Source organism: Brassica napus, chromosome C5, assembly GCF_020379485.1.
Source record: "Brassica napus cultivar Da-Ae chromosome C5, Da-Ae, whole genome shotgun sequence".
Lineage (NCBI taxonomy): Eukaryota > Viridiplantae > Streptophyta > Magnoliopsida > Brassicales > Brassicaceae > Brassica > Brassica napus.
Window position 1 is genome coordinate 17,618,045 of NC_063448.1, and position 24,588 is coordinate 17,642,632.

General features: G+C 35.5%; 4 protein-coding genes across 8 annotated transcripts; 1 reads left to right on the forward strand and 3 right to left on the reverse strand.

Moving 5' to 3' along the window:
* Positions 1 to 253: 253 nt before the first annotated feature.
* Positions 254 to 3,726, reverse strand: LOC106401592 (aluminum-activated malate transporter 4-like). The gene is made up of 6 exons (XM_013842128.3): positions 3,089 to 3,726; positions 2,685 to 2,822; positions 2,331 to 2,600; positions 2,111 to 2,247; positions 1,863 to 2,009; positions 254 to 1,114 (listed from the first exon to the last, which is right to left on the reverse strand). Exons 1-6 carry the CDS (start codon positions 3,450 to 3,452, stop codon positions 446 to 448), a joined length of 1,725 nt encoding a protein of 574 aa, XP_013697582.1. The 5' UTR covers positions 3,453 to 3,726; the 3' UTR covers positions 254 to 445.
* A 2,294-nt stretch (positions 3,727 to 6,020) lies between these two features.
* LOC106401739 (ethylene-responsive transcription factor ERF116) lies at positions 6,021 to 7,736 on the forward strand. 4 transcript variants are annotated; one of them, XM_013842316.3, is made up of 3 exons: positions 6,021 to 6,139; positions 6,389 to 6,610; positions 6,686 to 7,736. In XM_013842316.3, the coding sequence occupies exon 3, from the start codon at positions 6,792 to 6,794 to the stop codon at positions 7,536 to 7,538; it is 747 nt and encodes a 248-aa protein (XP_013697770.2). In that variant the 5' UTR covers positions 6,021 to 6,139; positions 6,389 to 6,610; positions 6,686 to 6,791; the 3' UTR covers positions 7,539 to 7,736. The 4 variants fall into 4 exon arrangements, with proteins under 4 accessions (XP_013697770.2, XP_013697769.2, XP_013697768.2 ...); XM_013842315.3 differs by having other exon boundaries at positions 6,024 to 6,139; positions 6,394 to 6,610; XM_013842314.3 differs by having other exon boundaries at positions 6,124 to 6,139; positions 6,335 to 6,610.
* A 357-nt stretch (positions 7,737 to 8,093) lies between these two features.
* Positions 8,094 to 9,715, reverse strand: LOC106401738 (tetraketide alpha-pyrone reductase 2). Of its 2 annotated transcripts, none has more exons than XM_013842313.3 (6): positions 9,455 to 9,715; positions 9,223 to 9,392; positions 8,928 to 9,119; positions 8,684 to 8,846; positions 8,414 to 8,603; positions 8,094 to 8,342 (listed from the first exon to the last, which is right to left on the reverse strand). In XM_013842313.3, exons 1-6 carry the CDS (start codon positions 9,561 to 9,563, stop codon positions 8,201 to 8,203), a joined length of 966 nt encoding a protein of 321 aa, XP_013697767.1. In that variant the 5' UTR covers positions 9,564 to 9,715; the 3' UTR covers positions 8,094 to 8,200. The 2 variants fall into 2 exon arrangements, with proteins under 2 accessions (XP_013697767.1, XP_022559100.1); XM_022703379.2 differs by having other exon boundaries at positions 9,285 to 9,392; positions 9,455 to 9,714.
* Positions 9,716 to 20,426: 10,711 nt separating this feature from the next.
* LOC106400259 (tetraketide alpha-pyrone reductase 2-like) lies at positions 20,427 to 21,911 on the reverse strand. Its single transcript, XM_048757277.1, has 5 exons — positions 21,803 to 21,911; positions 21,505 to 21,674; positions 20,900 to 21,091; positions 20,641 to 20,803; positions 20,427 to 20,560 (listed from the first exon to the last, which is right to left on the reverse strand). The coding sequence occupies exons 1-5, from the start codon at positions 21,909 to 21,911 to the stop codon at positions 20,427 to 20,429; spliced, it is 768 nt and encodes a 255-aa protein (XP_048613234.1).
* Positions 21,912 to 24,588: the final 2,677 nt, after the last annotated feature.

Genomic DNA, 24,588 nt, shown 5'->3' on the forward strand with positions numbered 1-24,588 from the left:
GTGGATACATATCGTCATAATATGATTCGTCTAGTTGATATATGTTAGTGTTATGTAAATATGAGATCATGTGATTACGTATATAGTTGATGTGGCTAATCATCATTTGTTCATTTAAAATTCAGTTGGAATATATAAAAGAAAACGAATCCGCTTTTCAAAAAATTGTTCGACTTTCAAACCGATTAGTTTGATAAGGTTTCAGATCAAATGAGTTGGTCAGGAGTGAACATCACAACACTAAATGATCCAATTAATAATAATAAAATTGCATTTCAACAAACAAAAATCAGACAACAAGACTTCAAGCAGAGTTGTATTACTTTTAACTTTCCAAAGCAATGGATTAGGAACTTATTTCAAGATGAAAACAAAACAAAAAATACATTAATTGTGTATACAAATCAACTATTCACCACCATAATTAAAACTGCAAGTGCTTCTGTTAAGCCCTGGAGCTGAAGCAACTGCTAAGTCTTGTCCAGAACCCAGCTTTGTCTATCTTCTTTTGTGTCTCAGTAACCGGCTCTTCGAAACCAGCTTTGGTGCTAAGCTCCTCGAATGCATTGACAACATTCTGGAGCCTAGCAACAAACTCGATGAGAAGAGACGCAAATGTGGCCAGGGATAAAGAACTCGCGCTCTCATATACTTTGGATTCTATCTCATTGATCATATTACCGCCTATGAACGAGACGCTTGGCCACTGTTCTCGGTTCCTAAGCATCATGCTCTCTGTCGAAATCCATAGATGAGAATCATTACCATTGTGTGGATTCTGATGATGGTTGGTGTTAGTGTCCCAGATCTGGCTGAGTGTTTGGAACACTTTGGTCTCGTCGTCTTTGGATTCGTGATAGTTTTCTTGTGCTTCTTCTGCATCTGCTTTCTCTTTCATAGCAGCCCAGCTTTCTGAGTTGACAAGAAGGAAGGAGTTCTTGTCTATTTTCATCTGCAGCTCCTCTGCTGCCCGTTGAACATCCTTGATAATGTTTCCTAGGCTTAGTTTCTCCATTTTCTCCACTTTTTCTGCAAATAATCTCAAAACTTTGGCTCCTTCGTTTCCAACTCTCTGAAGCTCGTGTCGGAAAGCCTGTCTTTTCTCTGGAGCTGCCTGCAAATCACACACCCATTTATATCAGCAAGATCATTCAGTAGCAAGAAAGATTATAAAATAGGAGATCACATTCTGCAGGCAATATGGTTCCTTTAGATCATTTCTTGGTTTCAAGCAGTTTTTCAGTACTTTAGTGTCATCTATAGTATTATTAGACTTCTTACTCGGAATAAATAAACTAAATCCAGCCTGTCCCATTATTTATATGAACCTTATGCAAATTATAATTTTATAAGAACAAATAAAACAGTTTTGTAAAATGGACCTTAACTTTTTTTTTTAAATATCTAAGATCATCTTCAACTCCACTCCAAAATAAAATTTGAAGTAAAAATGCTTAAACACTACTTTATTTTTTAATCTATAATAGAGTAAAAATGAATTTACTCCATAAAATAGAGTAATATTTTTACTTTTTGTTTATTACTTTATTTTTCACTTCAAAATGGAGTAAGGTTGAAGTAAAATCAACTTCATTGTGTAGTTACTACATTTTAGAAGAAAATTTGGAATTATATATTGGAGATGTTCTAATTGTTATAAAAAAAATTTACAAAATGTTTTTAGACCTAATGCAAATGTTCCTCTTTCTTGCACATGCCTAGAGATGGCACTGCCTACAAGGACATGATTCAACTGGGGGATAGTTTCTAATAGTCCATTATAGCATATCTCATTTGCAAAAGGTACAGCCACAAACGTCAGGAATCTCGCTGGCATGTACACCAGGAAAATGGTAAGTTACCTGGATTTCAGAAAGAATGCAGCCATGCATAGCCATGACCATGAAAGCGCAATGCCTAACGGCACCACTAAGTTTGACATAGTTAGCCCACGGATGATGGAAAGTCCTGTAAGGTCCATGTGGAGGCTCCCATACTGCAAAATCAAGCTGCAAAAAAAAAAAAAAGAGAGATACTTTTCTTTTTACCATCTATATCCTTTTCAAGTTAACTAATGCTGCTCAACAAAAATGACTACTGAAACACACACCAGAGAATCTTCTTGGCTCGTAGACTGGACTACGGACCTGTATCCACTATATAATGGGTCATCAGAAGCTTGGTAGGTGAGAATCTTCGAAGGAATCCTCTCGTATTCAACACATTGCAAGTACCCATTAACACATCCTGAAAATTTCAAAAAGTGAGCTAAAAAAAAAAAAACCAAAACAAAACAAAAGAGACAGAGCCATTAAATGGTATCTACCTACCTTCGAGAGAATTGGCCACACTCTTGAAATTCTTAACCACTAGTTTATGCAGGTCTTCTCCAGACCAAATCGGAAGTATAAATATGTTCACACCCAAACAGATACACGCGCCAACACAAATCAGCAAAAACCTGTAGTACGCAGTGCTGAAAAAGTCTCTGGAGTTGTTCCCCGACACAAGAACGATGCAGAATGTCAGCAAAAACACCCTGAATGCATATTCATACGACTTCATCGCCGGGTAGAGTTTCAGATAACTTGCACAAAGACCTGATAGACACAAAGCAAATGGATCAAACAGAGTAATTCATAATAACTTAATATGGATTGAGAGAATTGGTAAGTGGAGCAAACCTGCAAGGAAGATACTGACAATAATGATCTCTTCCTCGAAACGTCCAGCTAAGACAGAGAGCCTAGCTATGCCAAGAGCAAGCCCACCAGCAGAGAGTGTGCCTATGGCTCTGTTGAATCCTTTTACCAATGTTGCTCCTACACGAAAAAAAAAAGAGTTACACATCATCAGACCAGAGATCTCTGAGAGAGAGATCAAGCAAGCAACAGATGTGGATAGAACTGTAATAATTCTAAACCCTTTAACCAGGACAGATCTTAAATTGCTTCAGACAACAATCTCAGGTGCTGATTTATTGAGAAAGGAACAAACTTTCAGATTCAATCGAGCAACAACAACAAACCCAGAAGCTAATCTAATCGATTCGAATCTAGAATTGTTCCAGGAAAGTCAGTTCCAGTACCTATGCTATACTCAAAGACGACGACGACAGTTAGAATCGCCCACACAGCGTACTTGCTAGCGTCATGAAGCGGCTCCTTGAGATAGATGACGAAAGAGCAGAGCGCGAGAGCCACTCCCATCTTCACGGCGAAGTAAACTTTCCGGCGATCGGAACGACCCATCTCGTACAAACTGGCGGCGAAGTCGTAGAGAGCTTTCCAGGAAGCGACGATCCCGTCGGAGAAGAACCGGAAACACCGCCATTTAGAACGACGGTCGTCGGAGATGATGCCGGAGTCATTGAAGCCGAAGTCTGAGCAGCCTTTTCGAGAGAGAAGCGACTCTCTGGTGTGGTCTCCGAACATGTCTGATTTGGTAGCCATGTTTCTTGACTTGTCTGAGCAGATCACACAGATTCATAAACACAGGGATGAGTGATTTATTGGCCTTATAAAAATAAAGTAAAACGGTTTTAAAAGTTCTTTTTATATCAGCACAAATAATTGAACTGATCGTCCCATTGATTCTGATCTCATGACTGATACCACCTTCCCATTAAAGATATATGAATGTGACTGGTGAAGAAGTATCATGGTTCTTGCTGCGATTCGTATGCAGGCTTCATTTTTTTAATTTTTAAAGATAAACAATTCAATGGATCTGTGGTTTTCAATTTAAAATTGCATTGCATGCATCATGTTTTATGGTCCAATCATACACAACCAGACAGCCTCATATTTTATTCGAGTGCAAAAATATATTTAGCAAAATAATCAAATTTCGGCCTCATAAGCAAAATAATTTAAGTGAAATAAATCGTAAATAAAAAATGGTCCAATCATGCTTATACATGAACACTGAATTTGATGCTACACAAAAATACGAGCGTTCGGTTTTCGGTTCAGTTTGAATATTTTGATTTTCGGTTCAGTTTTGATATTTCAGTTGTCAGCTTTCTAGTGCTAGAAATTTAGAAATTTAGAAATTTAGAAATTATTTACAAAATCCGATTAGGTTTCGATTTGATTGTGTTAGTTTTTGGTTCGTTTAGAGTAGTAACGTTGGAAATTAGCTAATATGCAAAAAAAATTGGGTTTAATTTAATTCTGGTTAGGTTTTTATTTTCTTGAGTAATTTCAAATGTTATAGGTTAAAAAATGTTAGATAATTCAAGGTTTTTTCAGGTTGAATATCGGATGATTCGGTTGTTCGGATAAAAATATTAGGTAATTCGGAGAATTTAAAATATTTTGGACAAAAGACAGAGCCATTTTCCCAAATAGACAATTTTCAAGTTTTTGTTACAAAAATAGATCTTAAGTAGGAAAATGACCAAAATGTTTTATTTTTGATATTATTTTTTGTTTTATTTTTGAATTTTTTTTTTGTAATTCGAAAATACTTTTCAAATTTTTAATATTTATTTTTTATTTTATAAAATTTTAAACTTCAATTATAAATCTCCACCCCTTAACTCTAAACTTTAAAGTTTGGATTATTTAACTCTATTGCTATAATTTATAAGTGTATATTTACCTATTTAATGAAACATTTTAGTCATTTTGATCTTTAATTCTATATTTGTGACAAAAACTTTTTTAATGATATCCTAGGGTATTTCTCTAAAAGATATTTAAATAATTCAGATTTTTGGTATTTTGGTTTATAGATAATATTCTTAAGATGTTGGTTATTTAGAAACTAAATATAATCGATATTTATAGGCACATAATCGATATTTTTAGGTACATAATCGATTTTCCTGATAAATGTCCGAGGCCTATGCATAATGACAGAAATCGTGAGTTAGTTGTATTATCATTACTTCATTAGTATTCAATACTATGTGTCTTTTCTCTTCTTCTTTTTTTCTTTTTTTCTTTTTTTCTTTTTTTTCTTGTCAAATTTTTTTTGGTCAAATTTTTTTTTTTTCTCTTTGTTTATGGCTTTGTTTAAGACGTCAAGCAAAACTTTAGAAGTCGTAGAAGAAAAATCAATGTGTGTTTCGTTGTCATTAAGCTAACCGTACAAATTTATCAAGGGCTTATATTTTTATACAAGTTACCCGTGAACTTTGCGGGCCAATCTACCACAGATAACTTTTGTTTGGGACAGGCCGGCCCAATTTGACACTTTACTATTTTCACCTGAATTCATTGGTAAACGAGGTTTAGAAAGAAAAAAGGGAGAAAATGTATCACATTCACACGGTAGAAGTGGCCAAGTGGGTACCCTGAGACGATTGGAATTTTAGGTGGGCCATGATAGATGCATGGGATATTAAGCATGGTTGGTCATGGGCCCATCAATTTGCACATCCCTTATACATTGATGATATACTACTTTTATCAGATTTTTACTAATTCAAGAGAACATAAAAATATGATAATTTATGCTGTAATTTCTTCTCATTTTGAATATTTGTCTACCAGATCTCAGTATTTATTCTACTGGAGTATCATATATTTATTTCAGTCAGAAAAAAAAAACAATTTATGTAATCAAACATATGTAGCTTAGTTGGATGTAGATCTTTACAAGAGAAGAATGCTAACAAAATATTTTTAAGAATAAAAACCCTCAAATAGAATTCCTTATCTGAAAATGTAAGCAGATATAGATTTATTTTTGGGTTAACCTTACAAATATAGTAGATTTTATACCATTTTGTATAGTTAAAGTATCCGTTTGACAAAAAAAAGTATAGTTAAAGTATCCATATGGAGGGTTTGTTTTCATTTTCAACCTCTAACTTTTAATCAATAAAATGATTTCTTTAAAAGAAAAATACATTGCATAATTTGAATGAAATTTAATAAATTCTGCTCTCGCATATTTTAGAAAATGTGAAATTATATAGGAAGTATATATTTTACTTCCAAAATTGTTACGTTTTGTTTGAATGGGTCTAGTAATAAAAAAAGAAAGAAAGATAATTGCTCCTTTTGACCAGAAGATAAATACCTAGAGAGAAAATCGGAGAGGTGAATCAAAAAATAACAGAATATAAACAGAGGTTGAAAGCTGCTTTATCCCTGAGAGAAAACTCAAGAGTACGCCTCACACAAAGGTAGGTGAAAAAGCTTTAATTTTTTTTCATACACAATCTCTCCCAGGAACTCGTTAGTTTAATTAATCAAAACCAAAGTCTTCTCTTAGATTCGCTACTGTCGCTGTTGTTTACGTTCTTCTCTCTCTCTAAAGATCTGATTTTTCTGCAAAACAGAGTGAAAATCAAGAACCTTTTTTTTACACTTCTTTCTAGGGTTTAAGGGTTTGCTTTGTCACTGATCTTTCTGGGTTCTGCGTCTTATTGAAGAACAGGAACAATCAGTAAAGGTCGGAGATTTATGTCGGCTGTGTCTGAATCGGCTTTGATTTCGTCTCTGTTTCACGTCTCCTCTCCCACTCGATCGTCTTCTTCGACCTCGTCTGCTCTGTTCTTTGTTCTGACCACTGTTCTTAACTCTCTTCGCTTCTGCTCCAAGCAGAGGCTTGTTGTGGAGGTTCCATCCCTTTCCATGGGCGTAAGACCTAAAAGGTACGACCTTTCTTCTCTGGGTGTCTTCTACAACAAGAACCCTAACTGGTTATGGGTTTCTTTTAATCTGTACAGGACTCACAAGAGGCAAAGGTTACCCTTTTTCATTGTTCGCTGAGACAAAGTCCCTTGTCTGATTCAGCAGTTTTTGGTAAGAGATTTTGAAGTGTTTGAATCAGATATGAAGAAGTCCGTGAGAGGAAGGAAAGTTCGTATTATTGTCAGTGACCCTTATGCAACTGATGACTCCTCCAGCGACGAATGGTTCGAGTGTAAGCCTCCTAAGGTGAAGCGTATTGTCCATGAGATCAACCTCCCCTTTCAGCTCTCTGAGAGTTCTCAGTATCACAAAAGCTGTAGACGTAAAGCTGCTTCTATGCAGCTTAACAAGCCAGTGGGAGTTAGGCTGAGGCAATCAGGCAAATGGGCTGCTGAGATCAGAAACCCACTCACCAAAACTAAGGTGTGGTTGGGTACTTATGCAACCCTTGAAGAAGCTGGGAAGGCTTATGCTGACAAGAAGGTTGAGTTTGATGCGTCGGTTGCGTCAGCGAACAGCCAGTGCTTGCGTTCTGCTGCTTCTAAAGAAAAGGTGTGTCTGAGCAAAGATGTTGCTGCTTCTGGTGATTTGACCAAGGAAGGTTTTGATCTTTCCCAATTGGAGATCCCTGATCTGAGCTTCTTAGCAGCAGAAGAGAAGTCTGGCGCAAAGGCTGCTGGGGAGATTGACTTTGATTGTTTTTTTAAGGACGAGGACTATGATCATCTCTTTGATGATTTCTCTGTGGTTGATAATGTTAATAACATCAGCTTACCAAGTGAGCTGCCTGACTGTGACTTCACAGATGTGGAGCTTGAGCATGGTGATATGAAGTTTGCCTTTGCTGATCAACTGGCGCTTCCTCCTCTCAACATCGCTTGCCCCTGAAGCTTTGCCAGCTTATCTGGTTCACTGTATTCCAATAATAAGTCTTTACTGTTAAGACAAACAAACTGGCGAAAGCTTGTTTTCATTTAGGAACGGTTTTAAGTTTTGTTTGCTATTTCAAAAGAACATGAATAAGAATGTAGCATGTGTGATCTCCTTGTGCTTTTAGATTCTTCTAAAGAGTGTTTTTGCACGAGATTTGGATGTGTTGGCTTCACCTTCTTCAATCTCTATGTTTTATCTCATCCATTTTCTGCGTTGTTCTTTGTTAGTCTAGCCTTCTGCGTCTCTTAACATTCTGGTCGGGAAATAAATCTAATAACTACTGAGATTTTAAGACTGAAAAAGACAGGACACTTAACATTATGTAGATTCTACAAACGTTATCGCATGCGTTTATGCTTTTGGAGGCTCAAAAGTGGCATTATCCATTACTTTTTTGTGCACACGTGCTCTTGCACCCTTCTTTGTACAGACAGACCCATGTCACAAGCAAGCACGTGTGACACTATCAGTCGATTTATGCTAAACTCCAAGAAGATGGGAACGACATAGTGGGGAATCATAAGATAGGCTTAGATTATTGGTGTTTAAAATAAACTTGAAACAAGACCAAACTACTAAGCTAAGATCACATTGATTTTCTGATAACAGTAGGGGTTTCAGAGTAGACCCTTGTCTTGGAAGCACTTGATGCAGTCATCAAACATCTCAGCTAACGACTTGAAGGGCGGTAAGCCAAGTTCACGTATCTTTGTTGTGTCCAAGCTATGAGGCATATCTTTCCCTTCTTCGCTGCTGCACCTGTGACAGTTTTATTTGTTCAAAAAACATGACTTAAAATGTCAAATATAGATTGGGAGTAAAGTAACTACTTGGTCTCAAATGGGTATAACGGGTATTTGGGTCTAAGCATCTCAATGATCTCTGACCAATGAGCCACTGAACTCGAACATATGAATCTTCCTGATGCTTTAGGCTTTTCCATTGCTAAGATTTGTGCAGCAACTACATCTTCTATGTGCACAAACCCTCCCGTGACATTCGGATAATCTCCACGAACACCTAGTCAAAACAAGAAAGTTGAGGTGCGTTTCTAAAACTTAAAAAGTAATCGTCAAAGTGAAAGAAAGATTCTCTCCAACCTTTGATTATGGACAGGAGAATTAGAGGTGAGCTTGTGGGTTCTGGACTAAGTATTGGGCCGATACAAAACGAAGGGATTACTACCACTATGTCTAGATTCTTTTCGGCTGCGATAGTCCAAGCTTCTTTCTCTCCTAAAGTCTTTGCATAACCATACCAAATCTACATACATTTTCAGACATTATTAACTAAAACAATGGTTTAAATTGATACAAGAGTGAGTCAGTGAGGTATGTTTCTCACTTTGAAGTTTCTGCAGTAGTCAAGATCGCTATAATGCGATTCGTCAAGTGGAGAGGCTTCTGTGGCATCATAACGGTACCTGACTGAGGTCGAAGAAGATGTGAGAACGATCCTTTTCACAGTGTTTCTTGATTTTTCACAAGAGTTCATCAAGTTCCTTGTTCCATTTATATCTCGATCGACCAACTTCTCCTGAGGAAAAAAAAACATCAGTTATCTCCAATACTTCAACTACTTTGATCGATATGAAATTGAAAATGAGATTATTTTCTAACAAAAGTAAACTGTAATTGACCAGATCATTGTTGTCCAGACAAACAGTAACACGAGAGGCAATGTGGAAGACTCCATCAACACCTTTGACTGCTTCATCAAAGCTTCCCTCCACTGTTAGATCGGCTTCGAAAATCTTTAGCCTTTCTTTTGCTCCTTTTAACTCCCATAAAAACCTAACCTTCTCTTCATCTTTACAAAATAGTTAGAAACAAAACTCGTAGCAGCAAACAAAATGAGAGATCTGAAAGTACCTGAGGAGTCTCTAACAGTTGTTCTTACGGAGTGACCCAAGTCGAGAAGTGCCTTCACAACGTGAGAGGCTATAAAGCTTGTCCCTCCAGTTACCAAGTACTCTGCCATTTTGATATTTATTCAACGTGTGAGGCTATAAAGTTTGTCACAATCAGACTCAAGTTCTGAATCTGGTCGACTTTTTTGGATCACATTTCCAACAAGAAGTCGTCGTCAACCATTTTCGTACATCAATTTTTTTTTGAGTTGGAGATAAGTTATCTTTGCTCAGCCAACCAAAAAGCTATTTATGTTATGAATCATGAATTGGATACTTAGACCATACAAGTTCAAGACTAGAGTCCATTGGGGGTTTACATTTAGCCACATGGAAGACCCATTCAAACTTAGTATTTATGAGTTTGACCATGTCATTATGTAGAGTATCTTTGTATTCAGTTCTCTCTTCAATTCCACCTTGTATGAACCACTATATATAGTGGTGTAAGCAATAAGAAATATACAACACATTCTCACAAATCTTCTCTCAAATCTTAACAGGTTATTAGCACGAGACTCTCTCCACCTGAGCAATCCCATCTGCCGGCGATCATTTCTTTTCCGGCCATCTCTTCCGGCCCCCAGCCTTGCTCCGCCGGCCAAGTCTATCCCTCTCACGGTTTTCCGGCCAGCTCCTCCACCACTCTCTCAACCACCTCAATCCGCGGATCACTCCCTCTCTCTCACGGTGGTCCATTCAGAATCCTTGTGGTGTAAAAGGTAAACTAATCAAAACCTAAAGATCTAAGAACATCATATATCTGAATCTTGGATCTATATGAATCCTAAAACTTATAAAAATCTATAGATCTAAAATTATATCAAATATTAATCTTGAATCTAAGATCTATATGAATTTTGATTCTAAAATTATTTGAATCCTAAAAACTTATAAATCTCTAAAGATCTAAGTATCTCTAAAAAAAAAAAAACTTATAAAACTTATGAATCATCTAAAGATCTATATGAATCTTGATTCTAAGAACTATTTGAATCATAAAAAATATTAGAGAAAATCATAAAATCATAAGCCTTTAAATCGGCTCTCCTTTTTTCTCCTATTTGATCCGACATTAAATCCGGATTGTCTAAAGGATCAAAACCCATAATCAAACCCTTTGATCATCCGCATCACTAGCTATTCTAGCAGGATGAATAAGCCGGCCATCAAAAACCTCACCATCAAAATCCTTAAATCTAAATATGTATCTTGATGACCATTATACATATCAATCCCCTAAATCCTTCTTGCTTGGTTTTCTCAACCAGCAAATCCAAAATTCAAAACAATCAAAAACATCCTGTGCCATATCCGGCCAGATTCTTTGAAAATCAGTCAAACCAAATAAAATCGAAATAAATCCTAATCAATGCATATCTTTGACCATTGATGTTTGTTTTGTAACTGATAAAATTTTAAGAACTTTTCTGATTTTATAAATGCATATTTAATTTTTATAAATGCATATTTGATTTTAATAAATGAATATCTTTGACTAGGTAGTATTTTAAATATTATAACCTATAGTCTTGATTTAAATTAATATGTCATAAGATAAAATAAATTCTGGTTTGATATCATTTGATCACATTATTGTTTGTCAAAATTTATCTATATCTTAACCGGCCTTGAAATCGGTTCATTATAGTTTAAACAAATGATATAAATTTATCTTGATCTAATACCAACCTAAAAACCGGATTTTGTGATGATTAAATCATATACTGAACATTGATCACATAGTTGCTTGTTAAATTAATCTTGATCTAAAACCATCCTTGAAGACTGATTTTATGATGATTGAATTATATACTGATCTTATATGCATACCTGATAGCATCTATTAGATTAGTAAATCATTAGATCAAACTTGGATTATTTTGAACCAACCTTTTTCCATGCATCCGATTGTCATTTTGTTAAAACCGATCATGCATGCTTGCATATCATTGACTATTCTGATCATGGTGCATTTAAATTAAAATTTATTTGATTCATATTGCTTGCATCTAATTAGATTAAATCGGTTATTATTTAAACTAAGCATGTTTGCTTTAATTGAAATAATAAACCTGCCTTGAAACCAAATTGATTGAAAATCTAATTGAATTTGGTTTAGACATATCCTGAAAATTATAATTTTTCCTTGTCTTTGTTTACCATGTAAAGGGGAAAAGGAATCAGTTTTATTTTATTCTCTTTAAAAACCAAATATCCTCATGCATTAGGAATCACATATAGATTGTTTAAGTCCAATGCTTAATTCTGAACATGCATTCAGCTATTTCTTGATCCATGCATTTGCTTGATTTCATCTATCTTGCTTGATCTCATTTAATAAAATGATGATTGATCCTTATTCAAATTCTAAAGGGCCTTAATACCCTATATATATAATCAATCCAATTTGAATTATAATTAAAAGGATTACTAGATGCAATGATCAATTGATCATTCTCATACTAAGATTGCTTAAGTAAATAGATTATATGATTTGGGGGAAAGCCTTATTGAAATCATATACATTGATTTATTCTATTGCTTACATAGAATTCTGAGTGCTTGAATTACTCGTTAAATATTCAGATGTCGAGATTTGAACCCTCAGATTACTCTGCCCTAAATCTCTCTGGAGATAATTACCTAAAATGGGTAAAGAATACTCTTGTTGCCCTGAGATCCAGAGGACTCAGACAATGCATCAATGAGTACAATGATATCATTGACAGTGAAAGTCATAGAGCTATAACGATTATTCGTTATCATCTCACTGAGGAATTAAGAGACCTGTATCTCTATGTTGAGGATCCTTGTGACCTTTGGTTACAGTTAAGGAAAATGTTCAAACCGGTATCGTGGCAAAATGCCAACCATGAATGGGAGATCCTCAGATTCCAAGATTTTGAATCCGTGGACAAATATAATTCTGCTCTGATGGATATTGCTTATAGTCTTGAACTATGTGGTGAAAGGATAACACATTATTCTTTATTATATAAGACCTACTCCACATTCCATCCAAAGGATGTGCTGTTGCTACACACGGCTAAGAAGTTCACCACTTATAATGATATTTTGTCATATCTTTTGGCTTCTGAACAAAGAAAGCAGAAAATCAAACTTAGTATTTATGAGTTTGACCATGTCATTATGTAGAGTATCTTTGTATTCAGTTCTCTCTTCAATTCCACCTTGTATGAACCACTATATATAGTGGTGTAAGCAATAAGAAATATACAACACATTCTCACAAATCTTCTCTCAAATCTTAACAGGTTATTAGCACGAGACTCTCTCCACCTGAGCAATCCCATCTGCCGGCGATCATTTCTTTTCCGGCCATCTCTTCCGGCCCCCAGCCTTGCTCCGCCGGCCAAGTCTATCCCTCTCACGGTTTTCCGGCCAGCTCCTCCACCACTCTCTCAACCACCTCAATCCGCGGATCACTCCCTCTCTCTCACGGTGGTCCATTCAGAATCCTTGTGGTGTAAAAGGTAAACTAATCAAAACCTAAAGATCTAAGAACATCATATATCTGAATCTTGGATCTATATGAATCCTAAAACTTATAAAAATCTATAGATCTAAAATTATATCAAATATTAATCTTGAATCTAAGATCTATATGAATTTTGATTCTAAAATTATTTGAATCCTAAAAACTTATAAATCTCTAAAGATCTAAGTATCTCTAAAAAAAAAAAACTTATAAAACTTATTAATCATCTAAAGATCTATATGAATCTTGATTCTAAGAACTATTTGAATCATAAAAAATATTAGAGAAAATCATAAAATCATAAGCCTTTAAATCGGCTCTCCTTTTTTCTCCTTTTTTCTCCTATTTGATCCGACATTAAATCCGGATTGTCTAAAGGATCAAAACCCATAATCAAACCCTTTGATCATCCGCATCACTAGCTATTCTAGCAGGATGAATAAGCCGGCCATCAAAAACCTCACCATCAAAATCCTTAAATCTAAATATGTATCTTGATGACCATTATACATATCAATCCCCTAAATCCTTCTTGCTTGGTTTTCTCAACCAGCAAATCCAAAATTCAAAACAATCAAAAACATCCTGTGCCATATTCGGCCAGATTCTTTGAAAATCAGTCAAACCAAATAAAATCGAAATAAATCCTAATCAATGCATATCTTTGACCATTGATGTTTGTTTTGTAACTGATAAAATTTTAAGAACTTTTCTGATTTTATAAATGCATATTTAATTTTTATAAATGCATATTTGATTTTAATAAATGAATATCTTTGACTAGGTAGTATTTTAAATATTATAACCTATAGTCTTGATTTAAATTAATATGTCATAAGATAAAATAAATTCTGGTTTGATATCATTTGATCACATTATTGTTTGTCAAAATTTATCTATATCTTAACCGGCCTTGAAATCGGTTCATTATAGTTTAAACAAATGATATAAATTTATCTTGATCTAATACCAACCTAAAAACCGGATTTTGTGATGATTAAATCATATACTGAACATTGATCACATAGTTGCTTGTTAAATTAATCTTGATCTAAAACCATCCTTGAAGACTGATTTTGTGATGATTGAATTATATACTGATCTTATATGCATACCTGATAGCATCTATTAGATTAGTAAATCATTAGATCAAACTTGGATTATTTTGAACCAACCTTTTTCCATGCATCCGATTGTCATTTTGTTAAAACCGATCATGCATGCTTGCATATCATTGACTATTCTGATCATGGTGCATTTAAATTAAAATTTATTTGATTCATATTGCTTGCATCTAATTAGATTAAATCGGTTATTATTTAAACTAAGCATGTTTGCTTTAATTGAAATAATAAACCTGCCTTGAAACCAAATTGATTGAAAATCTAATTGAATTTGGTTTAGACATATCCTGAAAATTATAATTTTTCCTTGTCTTTGTTTACCATGTAAAGGGGAAAAGGAATCAGTTTTATTTTATTCTCTTTAAAAACCAAATATCCTCATGCATTAGGAATCACATATAGATTGTTTAAGTCCAATGCTTAGTTCTGAACATGCATTCAGCTATTTCTTGATCCATGCATTTGCTTGATTTCATCCATCTTGCTTGATCTCATTTAATAAAATGATGATTGATCCTTATTCAAATTCTAAAGGGTCTTAATACCCTATATATATAATCAATCCAATTTGAATTATAATTAAAAGGATTACTAGATGCAATGATCAATTGATCATTCTCATACTAAGATTGCTTAAGCAAATAGATTATATGATTTGGGGGAAAGCCTTATTGAAATCATATACATTGATTTATTCTATTGCTTACATAGAATTCTGAGTGCTTGAATTACTCGTTAAATATTCAGATGTCGAGATTTGAACCCTCAGATTACTCTGCCCTAAATCTCTCTGGAGATAATTACCTAAATGGGTAAAGAATACTCTTGTTGCCCTGAGATCCAGAGGACTCGGACAATGCATCAATGAGTACAATGATATCATTGACAGTGAAAGGCATAGAGCTATAACGATTATTCGTTATCATCTCACTGAGGAATTAAGAGACCTGTATCTCTATGTTGAGGATCCTTGTGACCTTTGGTTACAGTTAAGGAAAATGTTCAAACCGGTATCGTGGCAAAAGGCCAACCATGAATGGGAGATCCTCAGATTCCAGGATTTTGAATCCGTGGACAAATATAATTCTGCTCTGATGGATATTGCTTATAGTCTTGAACTATGTGGTGAAAGGATAACACATTATTCTTTATTATATAAGACCTACTCCACATTCCATCCAAAGGATGTGCTGTTGCTACACACGGCTAAGAAGTTCACCACTTATAATGATATTTTGTCATATCTTTTGGCTTCTGAACAAAGAAAGCAGAAAATCAAAGATACCATCAACAAATTTGACAAGCTTCAGAAAAGATACATTGAGCTAAAGAATAATGAGATGAGGCCTCCTATAGCTGATGAAGCTGAAGTTGAGCGCCATATGGCAACACATGCACTGTGAAGGCCATATTATATAATTGTCTTTTGACATTCTCATTTTCATGTTTCCTGAGTTTATGTTTCATGAATTGCTTTGATACTTTGCTTTATACACGACTTCATTAATAAAATGAATTGCTTTGAGTTCATGATCATTATCTTATTCAAACTGTTGTTTGATAAGAAATTATATCTATATGCCTTTATTGTGCCAAGATAAATATGATTGAGGATTAATACACCAACTCACTTTTCCAAAGAGTTCAAAGAAGCCTTGACAAATGGCACGACATGCTCTGCCATCTAGGCTCAGTTATAAAATACTCTTGAACTCAACTGGACATTCCTTGAAAGAAAGGAAAAGAAGCTCGACCAAGGCTTTGCCTAAATGTCATTATATTAACCCTATAAGGTCCATTGAATTAAGAAGAAAAAATGGTTTCCAATAATGGACAAAAGGAAATAAGAGTACCTAAATTAAAATCGCCTAAGTGGTCGAGACTACATTCTCTATTGATCTAGTGATCAATATGATATTAGGCAAATAGCCAGGGCAATCATGTTTGATTAACCCACGAAATTTATCACTTAGATGGCATTACCATACTTAGCCATTCGAATTATGATGCAAATATTTAAAATGGCACAAATGTTATCCCATAAGATCTCACGTGTGTGCAATATATCTATGCACAAGGGAATTTATTGTCCCAAGCACCACGAATTTGAGTATGTTCATGAGGGGGAGTGCGGACAAATCCCATGATACATGACCATGCTAAAATAGGTGAAACATGGTCCACAACCATATTACATATTGGTTGAATTTGATATAAAGACCATTACCTATAAGGTTCAAATTCTAAAAGTCCATATGCTTGGGGACACCATGAGTTATAAAAGAATGAACCTGCATCAGGCCATAGTAATTATATCAGGCCATATAAGTGATCATAGATATTCCCACCTCAGACTGATACGGGTCATGAGTCCAGACATATATCATATTAAGATATTATGAAAGAATCCACCACAAATATATGTGCCATCTAAGATCATGTGATCTTAGAATCTCATAAAGAGGATTGAGAATATATGTTGGATATATATTATGAATATACTTTCTCCATAAGTTTAAAAGAAACCTTGAGCCAAAATGGGTGATCTAATTATAGACCAAGGAACAAGGATTACATAAGGTTTATGAATCCGAATATCCAACAATGAAAGGAGAAAAGTAATAAGCTGGTATAAAGAATGATAAAGAATGGTATCTACCATCTGGTATCAACCATCAATGTCTTGGCAAAGATCCTCAGACTAGAAAATAATTTATAGACGTCCATATGCTACAATGATAGCAAAATAAAATGCCAGACACATTGACCCGAGAGAAAGAATGACTATGTCATCCCAGCTTAGCACCACACGGTTTTGATGTCTTAAAGACACAACCAAGTTGCTACAAAGTCTATATAAGATAGACCAAATAAATGTTCCAAATAAAGTTCCATAAATTCTAAGGAACCTCGGAAAGAAAGAAAGGTGCATGAGATAAAATCCGAGTTTTATTAAAGGAAACCATTCCAGACATTGAGATATAAGGCTGGCCAGCTGAACAACTAGGTACCATACCATATAGCTTGGGACGCCAAGTTATAAGGTTATTAAGGTCCTAGATAATGAAATCTCAAATTGATTTATACCATGTCTGGAACTAAAAGAAACTATATATATATATATATATATAAGTGTGTCGACACATACATTCATAGAAAATGCGCAAGTATGTAGCACATGAATACAAAGATATGTATCGAGGATCATAAACCCACACAAGAGTACTCATAATGAATAATGAAAGAAACGTGGAGTTTAAAGTGATATATAAAAGACGTATTGTATTGGCCATGAATATGTAAACGCCATATGATGCCCAGTGAATATATAAATCCTGAAAGAAGGATAAATCGTGAGACAGACCGGAAAAGGTCTATATAATCCAATGTGGTGGATACTACTACATATTTCACTACATATGATGTCTGGAAGAAATTCAAAAGATGTAGTATGCTATATATGACTCACTGGATGATGATGATGATAATATTATTGGTACCAAAAGGTTTACCAAATAGTATTGAGCTCAGAATCAAAAGATGATAAAATAAGTTCTCTTGAACAACATTTTCCTAAAGTTGTTCATGGACTGAATTAAATTACTACATGTAAGCAAGTGAAGAGTTTTATAAGAACAATTCAAATCAGTCCATAGAGGAATTTTAAATTCCTTGTGTTTTATACTAACCAGTCTAAGATAGGTTAAATGGTTATTCATTAAACCTCAGAAAAGGTTATAGACCATCACCACAAATTAGCCAAATTTTGGTAATACTTATGGTTGGTCGAATTCTCAGCATGAACCAACCAAGTTGTGGTATGAATGAATAAGATATCATAAAGATAAGCTATAAGATCGAAATTCATCTTTGAACAAAAGGTATAGGACCACATTATGCGTCCATATGCGACCCAACGGGTCCGACCATCATATATGAAGATAATGCTGCTTGCATTGCTTAACTCGAAGACGGGCATATCAAAGATCCAGTCTAGTGAAAACTCAGCCGACCTCTTCACCAAGTCATTGCCCTCTTGCACATTCAGGAAGTTCACGCAACAAGATTTGTACGCGTAGACTCAAGGACCTTTAGTGATGTCCAAATCAGGGGGAGTAATGTGTGTTGTACTCTTTTTCCTTTCTTTGGTTTCCCTTTTACCACATTGGGTTTTGGGTTTTCCAAGAGAGGTTTTAATGAGGCAACATTAGCATGTTACAAACCCTATATGGTTATGGCATCCAAGGGAGAGTGTTATGAATCATGAAGTGGATATTCCATAACCTAGACCATACAAGTTCAAGACTAGAGTCCATTGGGGGTTTACATCCAGCCAAATGGAAGACCCATTCAATTCTCCATATGGGGGTCTACATAATAGACTAGAGTCCATTATGTAGAGTATCTTTGTAATCAATTCTCCATTCAACTCCACCTTGTATGAACCACTATATATAGTTGTGTAAGCAATAAGAAATATACAACACATTTTCACAAATCTTCTCTCAAATCTTAACAATTTAGTATATTAGATATCTAACAAAACTTACAAATTGGCAACAATTATTTCGGAAGTTTGAAGCTGAATGTAGACGGGTTAAATTCAAGAACTCAAGTGAACTTAAGACTCAATAAGCACATGAGGTTAGTGCTCTGATAAGCCCATACATCCCACCATAACATAAAGAAGTTGTCGCCGGCCCATGATTTGGTGATCACGACTTTGCTGACAAAAATAAATATATAAATGAAATGCAACCAAAGTTTCCTGTCCTAGTTTTTAGTCTTTTTTTCGTAAATATCACGAAATTTGGGATCGAATACCGTAATCCTCCGATTCCAAAACCACGTCATGTAATAATTGTTTCGTTTTAAGTGGTCACTCGAATTAAAAATCCTCTGATATAGTGGCCAAGGTAATTTTTAGATGAGCTATAACGACCTTTTGGTTTAAGTTTTTTAACACTTTACTAGTAGTAATTTAACAATTTATCATTCGCATAAATGAAATAAAAATCATTGATTAACAAGTTTTCTCATTAATTTAAAGAAAACTAGTAGTCTGCATAGAAACATATAATATATACACAGCACAAATATGAAGAAATAGTCTCAAATAACATCAAAATACAATTTTGTTTCAAAATAACATATAAGGACAAAATTCATTCATTTAACTAAAAATATTTAAACATAAATAATCAAAATAAATATTATATTCAAAAATTTTTCAATTTTTTAAAGAAACATTTATGTTTGAAAAGCTTAGAAAGACATTTTTAATATTTAATCTTCTTTAGATGTTTATGTGCTTCTAAAGCCTCCCTAAAATTTGTTTTCGCTCGAGGAATGTTGGCTTTTACCTTCTTCAATCTCCATGTTTTCTATGTCGCCTTTATGTGTGTTATTCTTTGTTGGTTTGGCCTTTTGTGTCTTTTATGATCTTAACTCTTTCTTTTTTTTTTTGAACTATACATGAAAATTTTAATTTCTCATATTGGACTTCTCCCTCAAATTAATCACCACTGGGCCACAAGGACTGGTTTTTAACTGTCTCTAAATTTTGATCAGAAAATAAAATCTTAACCACTGAGATTTCAAGATTCTACTACGTAGGGTTGATTTTTCAATATTTAGGTAGATATACACAATAATCAGCTGCATCGCAATGCATTTATGCTTCTGAAGGCGGCTAATGGTGATATGCTTCATAACCAAATGAGAGACTCTCGGCATTCTCGACTACTTATGTGGAATAGTTCTCACACATCCTCTTGCACCCTTCTTTGTACGGACAGACACATGTGACACTATCAGTCGACCTATCTATCATCTATGCTACTTTGTCCAAAGATAATCTACAAGACCTAGTGACGAATCCTAAACTCCAAGAAAATGGGAATGACAGTGCGGAATCATAAGACAGGTAGATTTATTAGTGTTTCAATAAACTTTAAAAGATCAACATAAGCTGGATCACTTTGATTTCCTGATAACGAAAGCGGTTTGGTTTCAGAGTAGACCCTTTTCTTGGAAACATTTGATGCAGTCATCAAACATCTCAGCTAATGAATTGAAGGACCCAAAGCCAAGTTCATGTATCTTTCTTGTGTCCAAGCTATGAGGCATATCTCTCTCTTCTTCACTACCGCACCTGAAACAGTTTTATTTGTGCAAACAATTAAAACATGTCTTACAAGTGTCAAATATAGAGTGGGAGTAAAGTAGAGGATATATGCATAATGCATGTACTTGGTCTCAAATGGGTACAACGGATATTTGGGTTTCAGCATCTCAATGATCTCTGATCAGTGAGCCACTGAACTCGAACATATGATTCTTCCTGATGCTTTAGGCTCTTCCATTGCTAATATTTGTGCAGCAGCGACATCGTCTATGTGCACAAACCCTCCTCTGAAATTTTGGTATTCTCCATGAACACCTTTTCAAACAAGAAACTGAAGTTGAACAGCACTTACGAAACTGAAATGTATATTCTCAAAGTGAAACATTGTCTCTAACCTTTGATTATAGAGAGAAAAATTGAAGGGGAGCTTGTGGGTTTTGGACTAAGTATTGGACCGATACAAAACGAAGGGATTACGACCACTAGGTTTAGATTCTTCTCGGCTGCGATCAACCAAGATTCTTTCTCCACTAGAGACTTTGCATAACCATACCAGATCTACACACACGTACATTTTCAAACTTCCATTAATCAAAACAGTACCGGACTTGAGTCTGGCTAAAGTTGATACAAGAGTCAGGAAGGGTTCCTTACTCTGAAGCTTCTGCAGTACTCAAGATCGCTCCAATGCGATTCTTTAAGCGGAGAGGCTTTTGTGGCATCATAACTGTACCGGACTGAGGTCGAAGAAGATGTGAGGACAATCCTTCTCACAGTGTTTCTTGATTTTTCACAAGAGTTCATCAAGTTCCTTATACCATATATATCGCGATCGGCCAACTTTTCCTGTGGGTAAAAACATTAAGAACATCAGTGATTTCATTATTTCATGTTGGATATAACATAGGGAGGAGCAAAACAATGTCTTGCGGACCAAGTAAGGTATTTTGGCAAAGACTGAATATGAACCCATGCCTAAGACCAGTGTCACCCAGTTCTCTTTAATATATTGTTTTTGGAATGACTAGGAAGTTCTGGACCCGAAAATCCTTACATGTGTATTGGGCGAAGCCAAACCATATTAAATTAACTTTCAAGATATTTGACCCATTCTAACGAGAATCGAACCCACAGCCCCTGATGTGATGTGATGTGATTTAGTAGAGACTTTTTTGATAATAAGCCAACTCCTTGGTGGTAGTATTTGAACTACTCTGACTGATGTAAAAGTAAAAATGAGACTTTTTTATGTGTCTGACCAGATCATTGTCGTCCATACAAACAGAAATCGTAGAGGCGATGTGAAAGACTCCATCAACACCTTTGACTGCATCGTCAAAGCTTCCATCCACCGTTAGATCGGCTTCGAAGATCTTCAGCCTTTCTTTTGCTCCTTTCAACTCCCACAAAAACCTAACATTCTCTTCATCTTTACAAACAGTTAGAAACAAAAACAGCCACAGCGTTTCTTTAGGACTTCATCTTTGTGTCTTCCTCACAATTCATTTTAATGATATTAACGTTCTTACCAAACAAAAATGAGGAATCTAAAAGTACCTGAGGAGTCTCTAACAGTTGTTCTTACGAAATAGCCCAAGTCGAGAAGTGCCTTTACAACATGAGAAGCTATAAAGCTTGTCCCTCCAGTGACCAAATACTCTGCCATTTTAATTTTTATTCAATTCTGTTCTTCTGATTGTTGGTGTACCGTGTATAATGAGAAACTAGATTATAATTAAGGGATTCACAATTCGGGTTAAGTTTAGTTTCTGATTGACTATTTGAATACTAATCGGTGATGAAATATAATATGGAATTGTTTTAGTCAAATTTAATATAGTATGAACTGGACTAGTTGTGGAATTGTTTTTATCAAACTATATATATGTTGGGAGTATTGTTTAATCATTTCTGTTACAGCATAAAGTTCTAATGATATATATATGGTCTGGAGTTTTAATGTACAACACCTAGTATACTAAATTATGAAAAGGTAAACTTTTGTGGATTAGATTAGAAAATTACATATTTCGATTATGTATTACACAGTAGTATTTATATATTTATCGGGTTAATCATTTATAGAAAGGCCTATATATATTAAATTTTTGTTAACTTAAATTAAATTTTCTATAAACTATTTATAGAATAAAATTAAGACTTTACATTTCCGACAACAAGTCAGTCGTCAACCATATTTAATTCTTCGAACGTCAACATATTTAATATAACATACAAGTTGAGATTTAGATATCTAATTATTCTGCCAACTATCTACCTTTTTTTTTTTTTTCTTCAAACGGCTATTCTATTACTCAAGCTTGAGGTGGTCTGAGAAACCAGACCGGAACAAAACAACCAATGTAATACAAGTCCCTATGGAAGGATCTCGCTATCTTAGCTAGTGAATCAGACGATACAATTTCCTGACGAGGTACAAAAACAATCGAGAATTCCGAGAATCTTGCTTTCAACTTCATAAACTCCTCCAGCTCAGTAGAAAAGCTCGGCCATGCTCCAGGGTCTTTGGTCATCGTGATTAATTCCTTGCAGTCAGTCCCAAAAGATTGGCATGTTGATACATGTAGCATACATTCCATTGCCCATGATAATGCTTCCAGTTCAGAATGCAGTGGTGAGATTCGACGTCATTGATTTCTTGCTCCCAATAATTGTAGCGCACCACTTGAACTTACCCATGTCCATCCATAACCACTAAAGTGTGCATCATGTGTTCATGATCCATCTATCATGCAGCGCTCGGAGATTGGATTCCTTACTGTGTTTTGTTCTTCCACCACCTCATCCGTTCTTTGATTTGCGTCAAACCAAACTTGGCATTCAGATTCAGCGTGTCTGACAGTTTCCAAAGGGTCTCTGTCAATTCCTTTAAAGAGTTTGTCGTTCTTCGCTTTCCAAATAAACCATATGATCCATGGATATAGGTCTCTGTCCAATTCTGGTTTTACAATATCATTCTTCCTCCAGAACAGGTAATCTATATTCGTGAACTAACTTCCGCTTGGAAATATAGTCGGCGGCGTTGGGGTTGATGCATGTGCCCATGTCTGAATTGCAGGAGGACACTCAAAGATAGCGTGATTTACAGATTCATCATCTGCACCACATCGAGGGCAGTAATTATCGCATCACATATGGCGATGAATCAGATTACTCGTTACTGCTAGTTGGCCCGATGCCACCTGCCAAATGAGATGTCTCATTTTTGGAGGAGCTTTTATCTTCCAAGCATAGGCATGGAGCTTTGTGATACTAGGCTCCTTCGTCTCCAATGACTGTTCCTTTAGCAAATTAGTTGCCACCCAGTAACCTGATTTGACAGTGTACATCCCATTCTTCGTATAGCTCCAGCAATATCCATCTCGTTGATAGTCCTGGCTTATGGCCAGTGACTGAATCAATGGGATATCCTCCTGATGGACATAATTCTCTATCATCTCTGTATTCCATCTCTTTGGGTTCCCAATCATCAGACTGCTCACTGGCATCATTGGGTGAAGTACTGGTGCAATTGGCCTAGCTGGTCTCGCCGGTATCGTTGGGATCCAAGGATCTTCCCACATCCTGATTTCATTCACAGAGTGTACCTTTTGTCTAATCCCCAGCGTTATTAATGGCTTTGCAGCCATTATACTCCTCCACCCATATGAGGGATTGTTAACATCATTTAGTCGTAAAGGTGAGCTAAAACGAAAATATCGTCCTCTCAATACTTTTGCCAGTAAAGAGTCCAAAAATTGCACTAATCGCCCGAAAATTGCACTAATCGCCACAGTTGCTTCCCAAGTAATGCGAGATTGAACTCATGGATCATCCTGAACCCTATTCTTCCTTCTTCCCTTGATTTGCAGAGTTGCTCCCACTTAACCAGTGTATTCCTCTCTTCGGAGGGTTCGAGCTCCACCAGAACTGTGCAATGGCACTAGCTAAGTTCTCACAGGTCTCCAAGGGGAGAAGAAGGGTCGACATTACATACGTAGGTAGAGCCAGCAGTATAGACTTTATAAGCACCTCCTTTCCTCCCCTTGTTAGCCATCTTCCTGTCCAGCCATTAACACGGTTTTCAAGACATTCCTTCAGAAAGGCAAAGAGCCTTACCTTCGAACCACTAATATCTTCAGGGATACCAAGATAGGAGCCCATTCCTCCGTCATTTGTAATTCTAGTTGATAGTTTCAGAGTATCCTTGACATGTCCAGGTATTCTTTTACCAAAGAGTAAGGAGGATTTTTCAAAATTAATGCATTGTCCCGAGGCTTTTCCATAGGTCCCAAGCGCTTTCATAACTTCATCGCATTCACGTGGCTCCGCCCTGCAAAAGA

Coding starts and splice junctions, on each gene's coding strand:
- LOC106401592 (XM_013842128.3), bottom strand. CDS start 3,452: ATGGCTACCAAATCAGACATGTTCGGAGACCACACCAGAGAGTCGCTT. Junction 2,248..2,330: donor TGTGGCCAATTCTCTCGAAG/GTAGGTAGATAC, acceptor TGAAATTTTCAG/GATGTGTTAATGGGTACTTG. Junction 1,115..1,862: donor GCATTCTTTCTGAAATCCAG/GTAACTTACCAT, acceptor TGTGATTTGCAG/GCAGCTCCAGAGAAAAGACA.
- LOC106401739 (XM_013842316.3), top strand. CDS start 6,792: ATGAAGAAGTCCGTGAGAGGAAGGAAAGTTCGTATTATTGTCAGTGAC.
- LOC106401738 (XM_013842313.3), bottom strand. CDS start 9,563: ATGGCAGAGTACTTGGTAACTGGAGGGACAAGCTTTATAGCCTCTCAC. Junction 9,393..9,454: donor AACTGTTAGAGACTCCTCAG/GTACTTTCAGAT, acceptor TATTTTGTAAAG/ATGAAGAGAAGGTTAGGTTT. Junction 8,847..8,927: donor ACTACTGCAGAAACTTCAAA/GTGAGAAACATA, acceptor AAATGTATGTAG/ATTTGGTATGGTTATGCAAA.
- LOC106400259 (XM_048757277.1), bottom strand. CDS start 21,911: ATGGCAGAGTATTTGGTCACTGGAGGGACAAGCTTTATAGCTTCTCAT. Junction 21,675..21,802: donor AACTGTTAGAGACTCCTCAG/GTACTTTTAGAT, acceptor CTGTTTGTAAAG/ATGAAGAGAATGTTAGGTTT. Junction 20,561..20,640: donor TTTTCTCTCTATAATCAAAG/GTTAGAGACAAT, acceptor TTGTTTGAAAAG/GTGTTCATGGAGAATACCAA.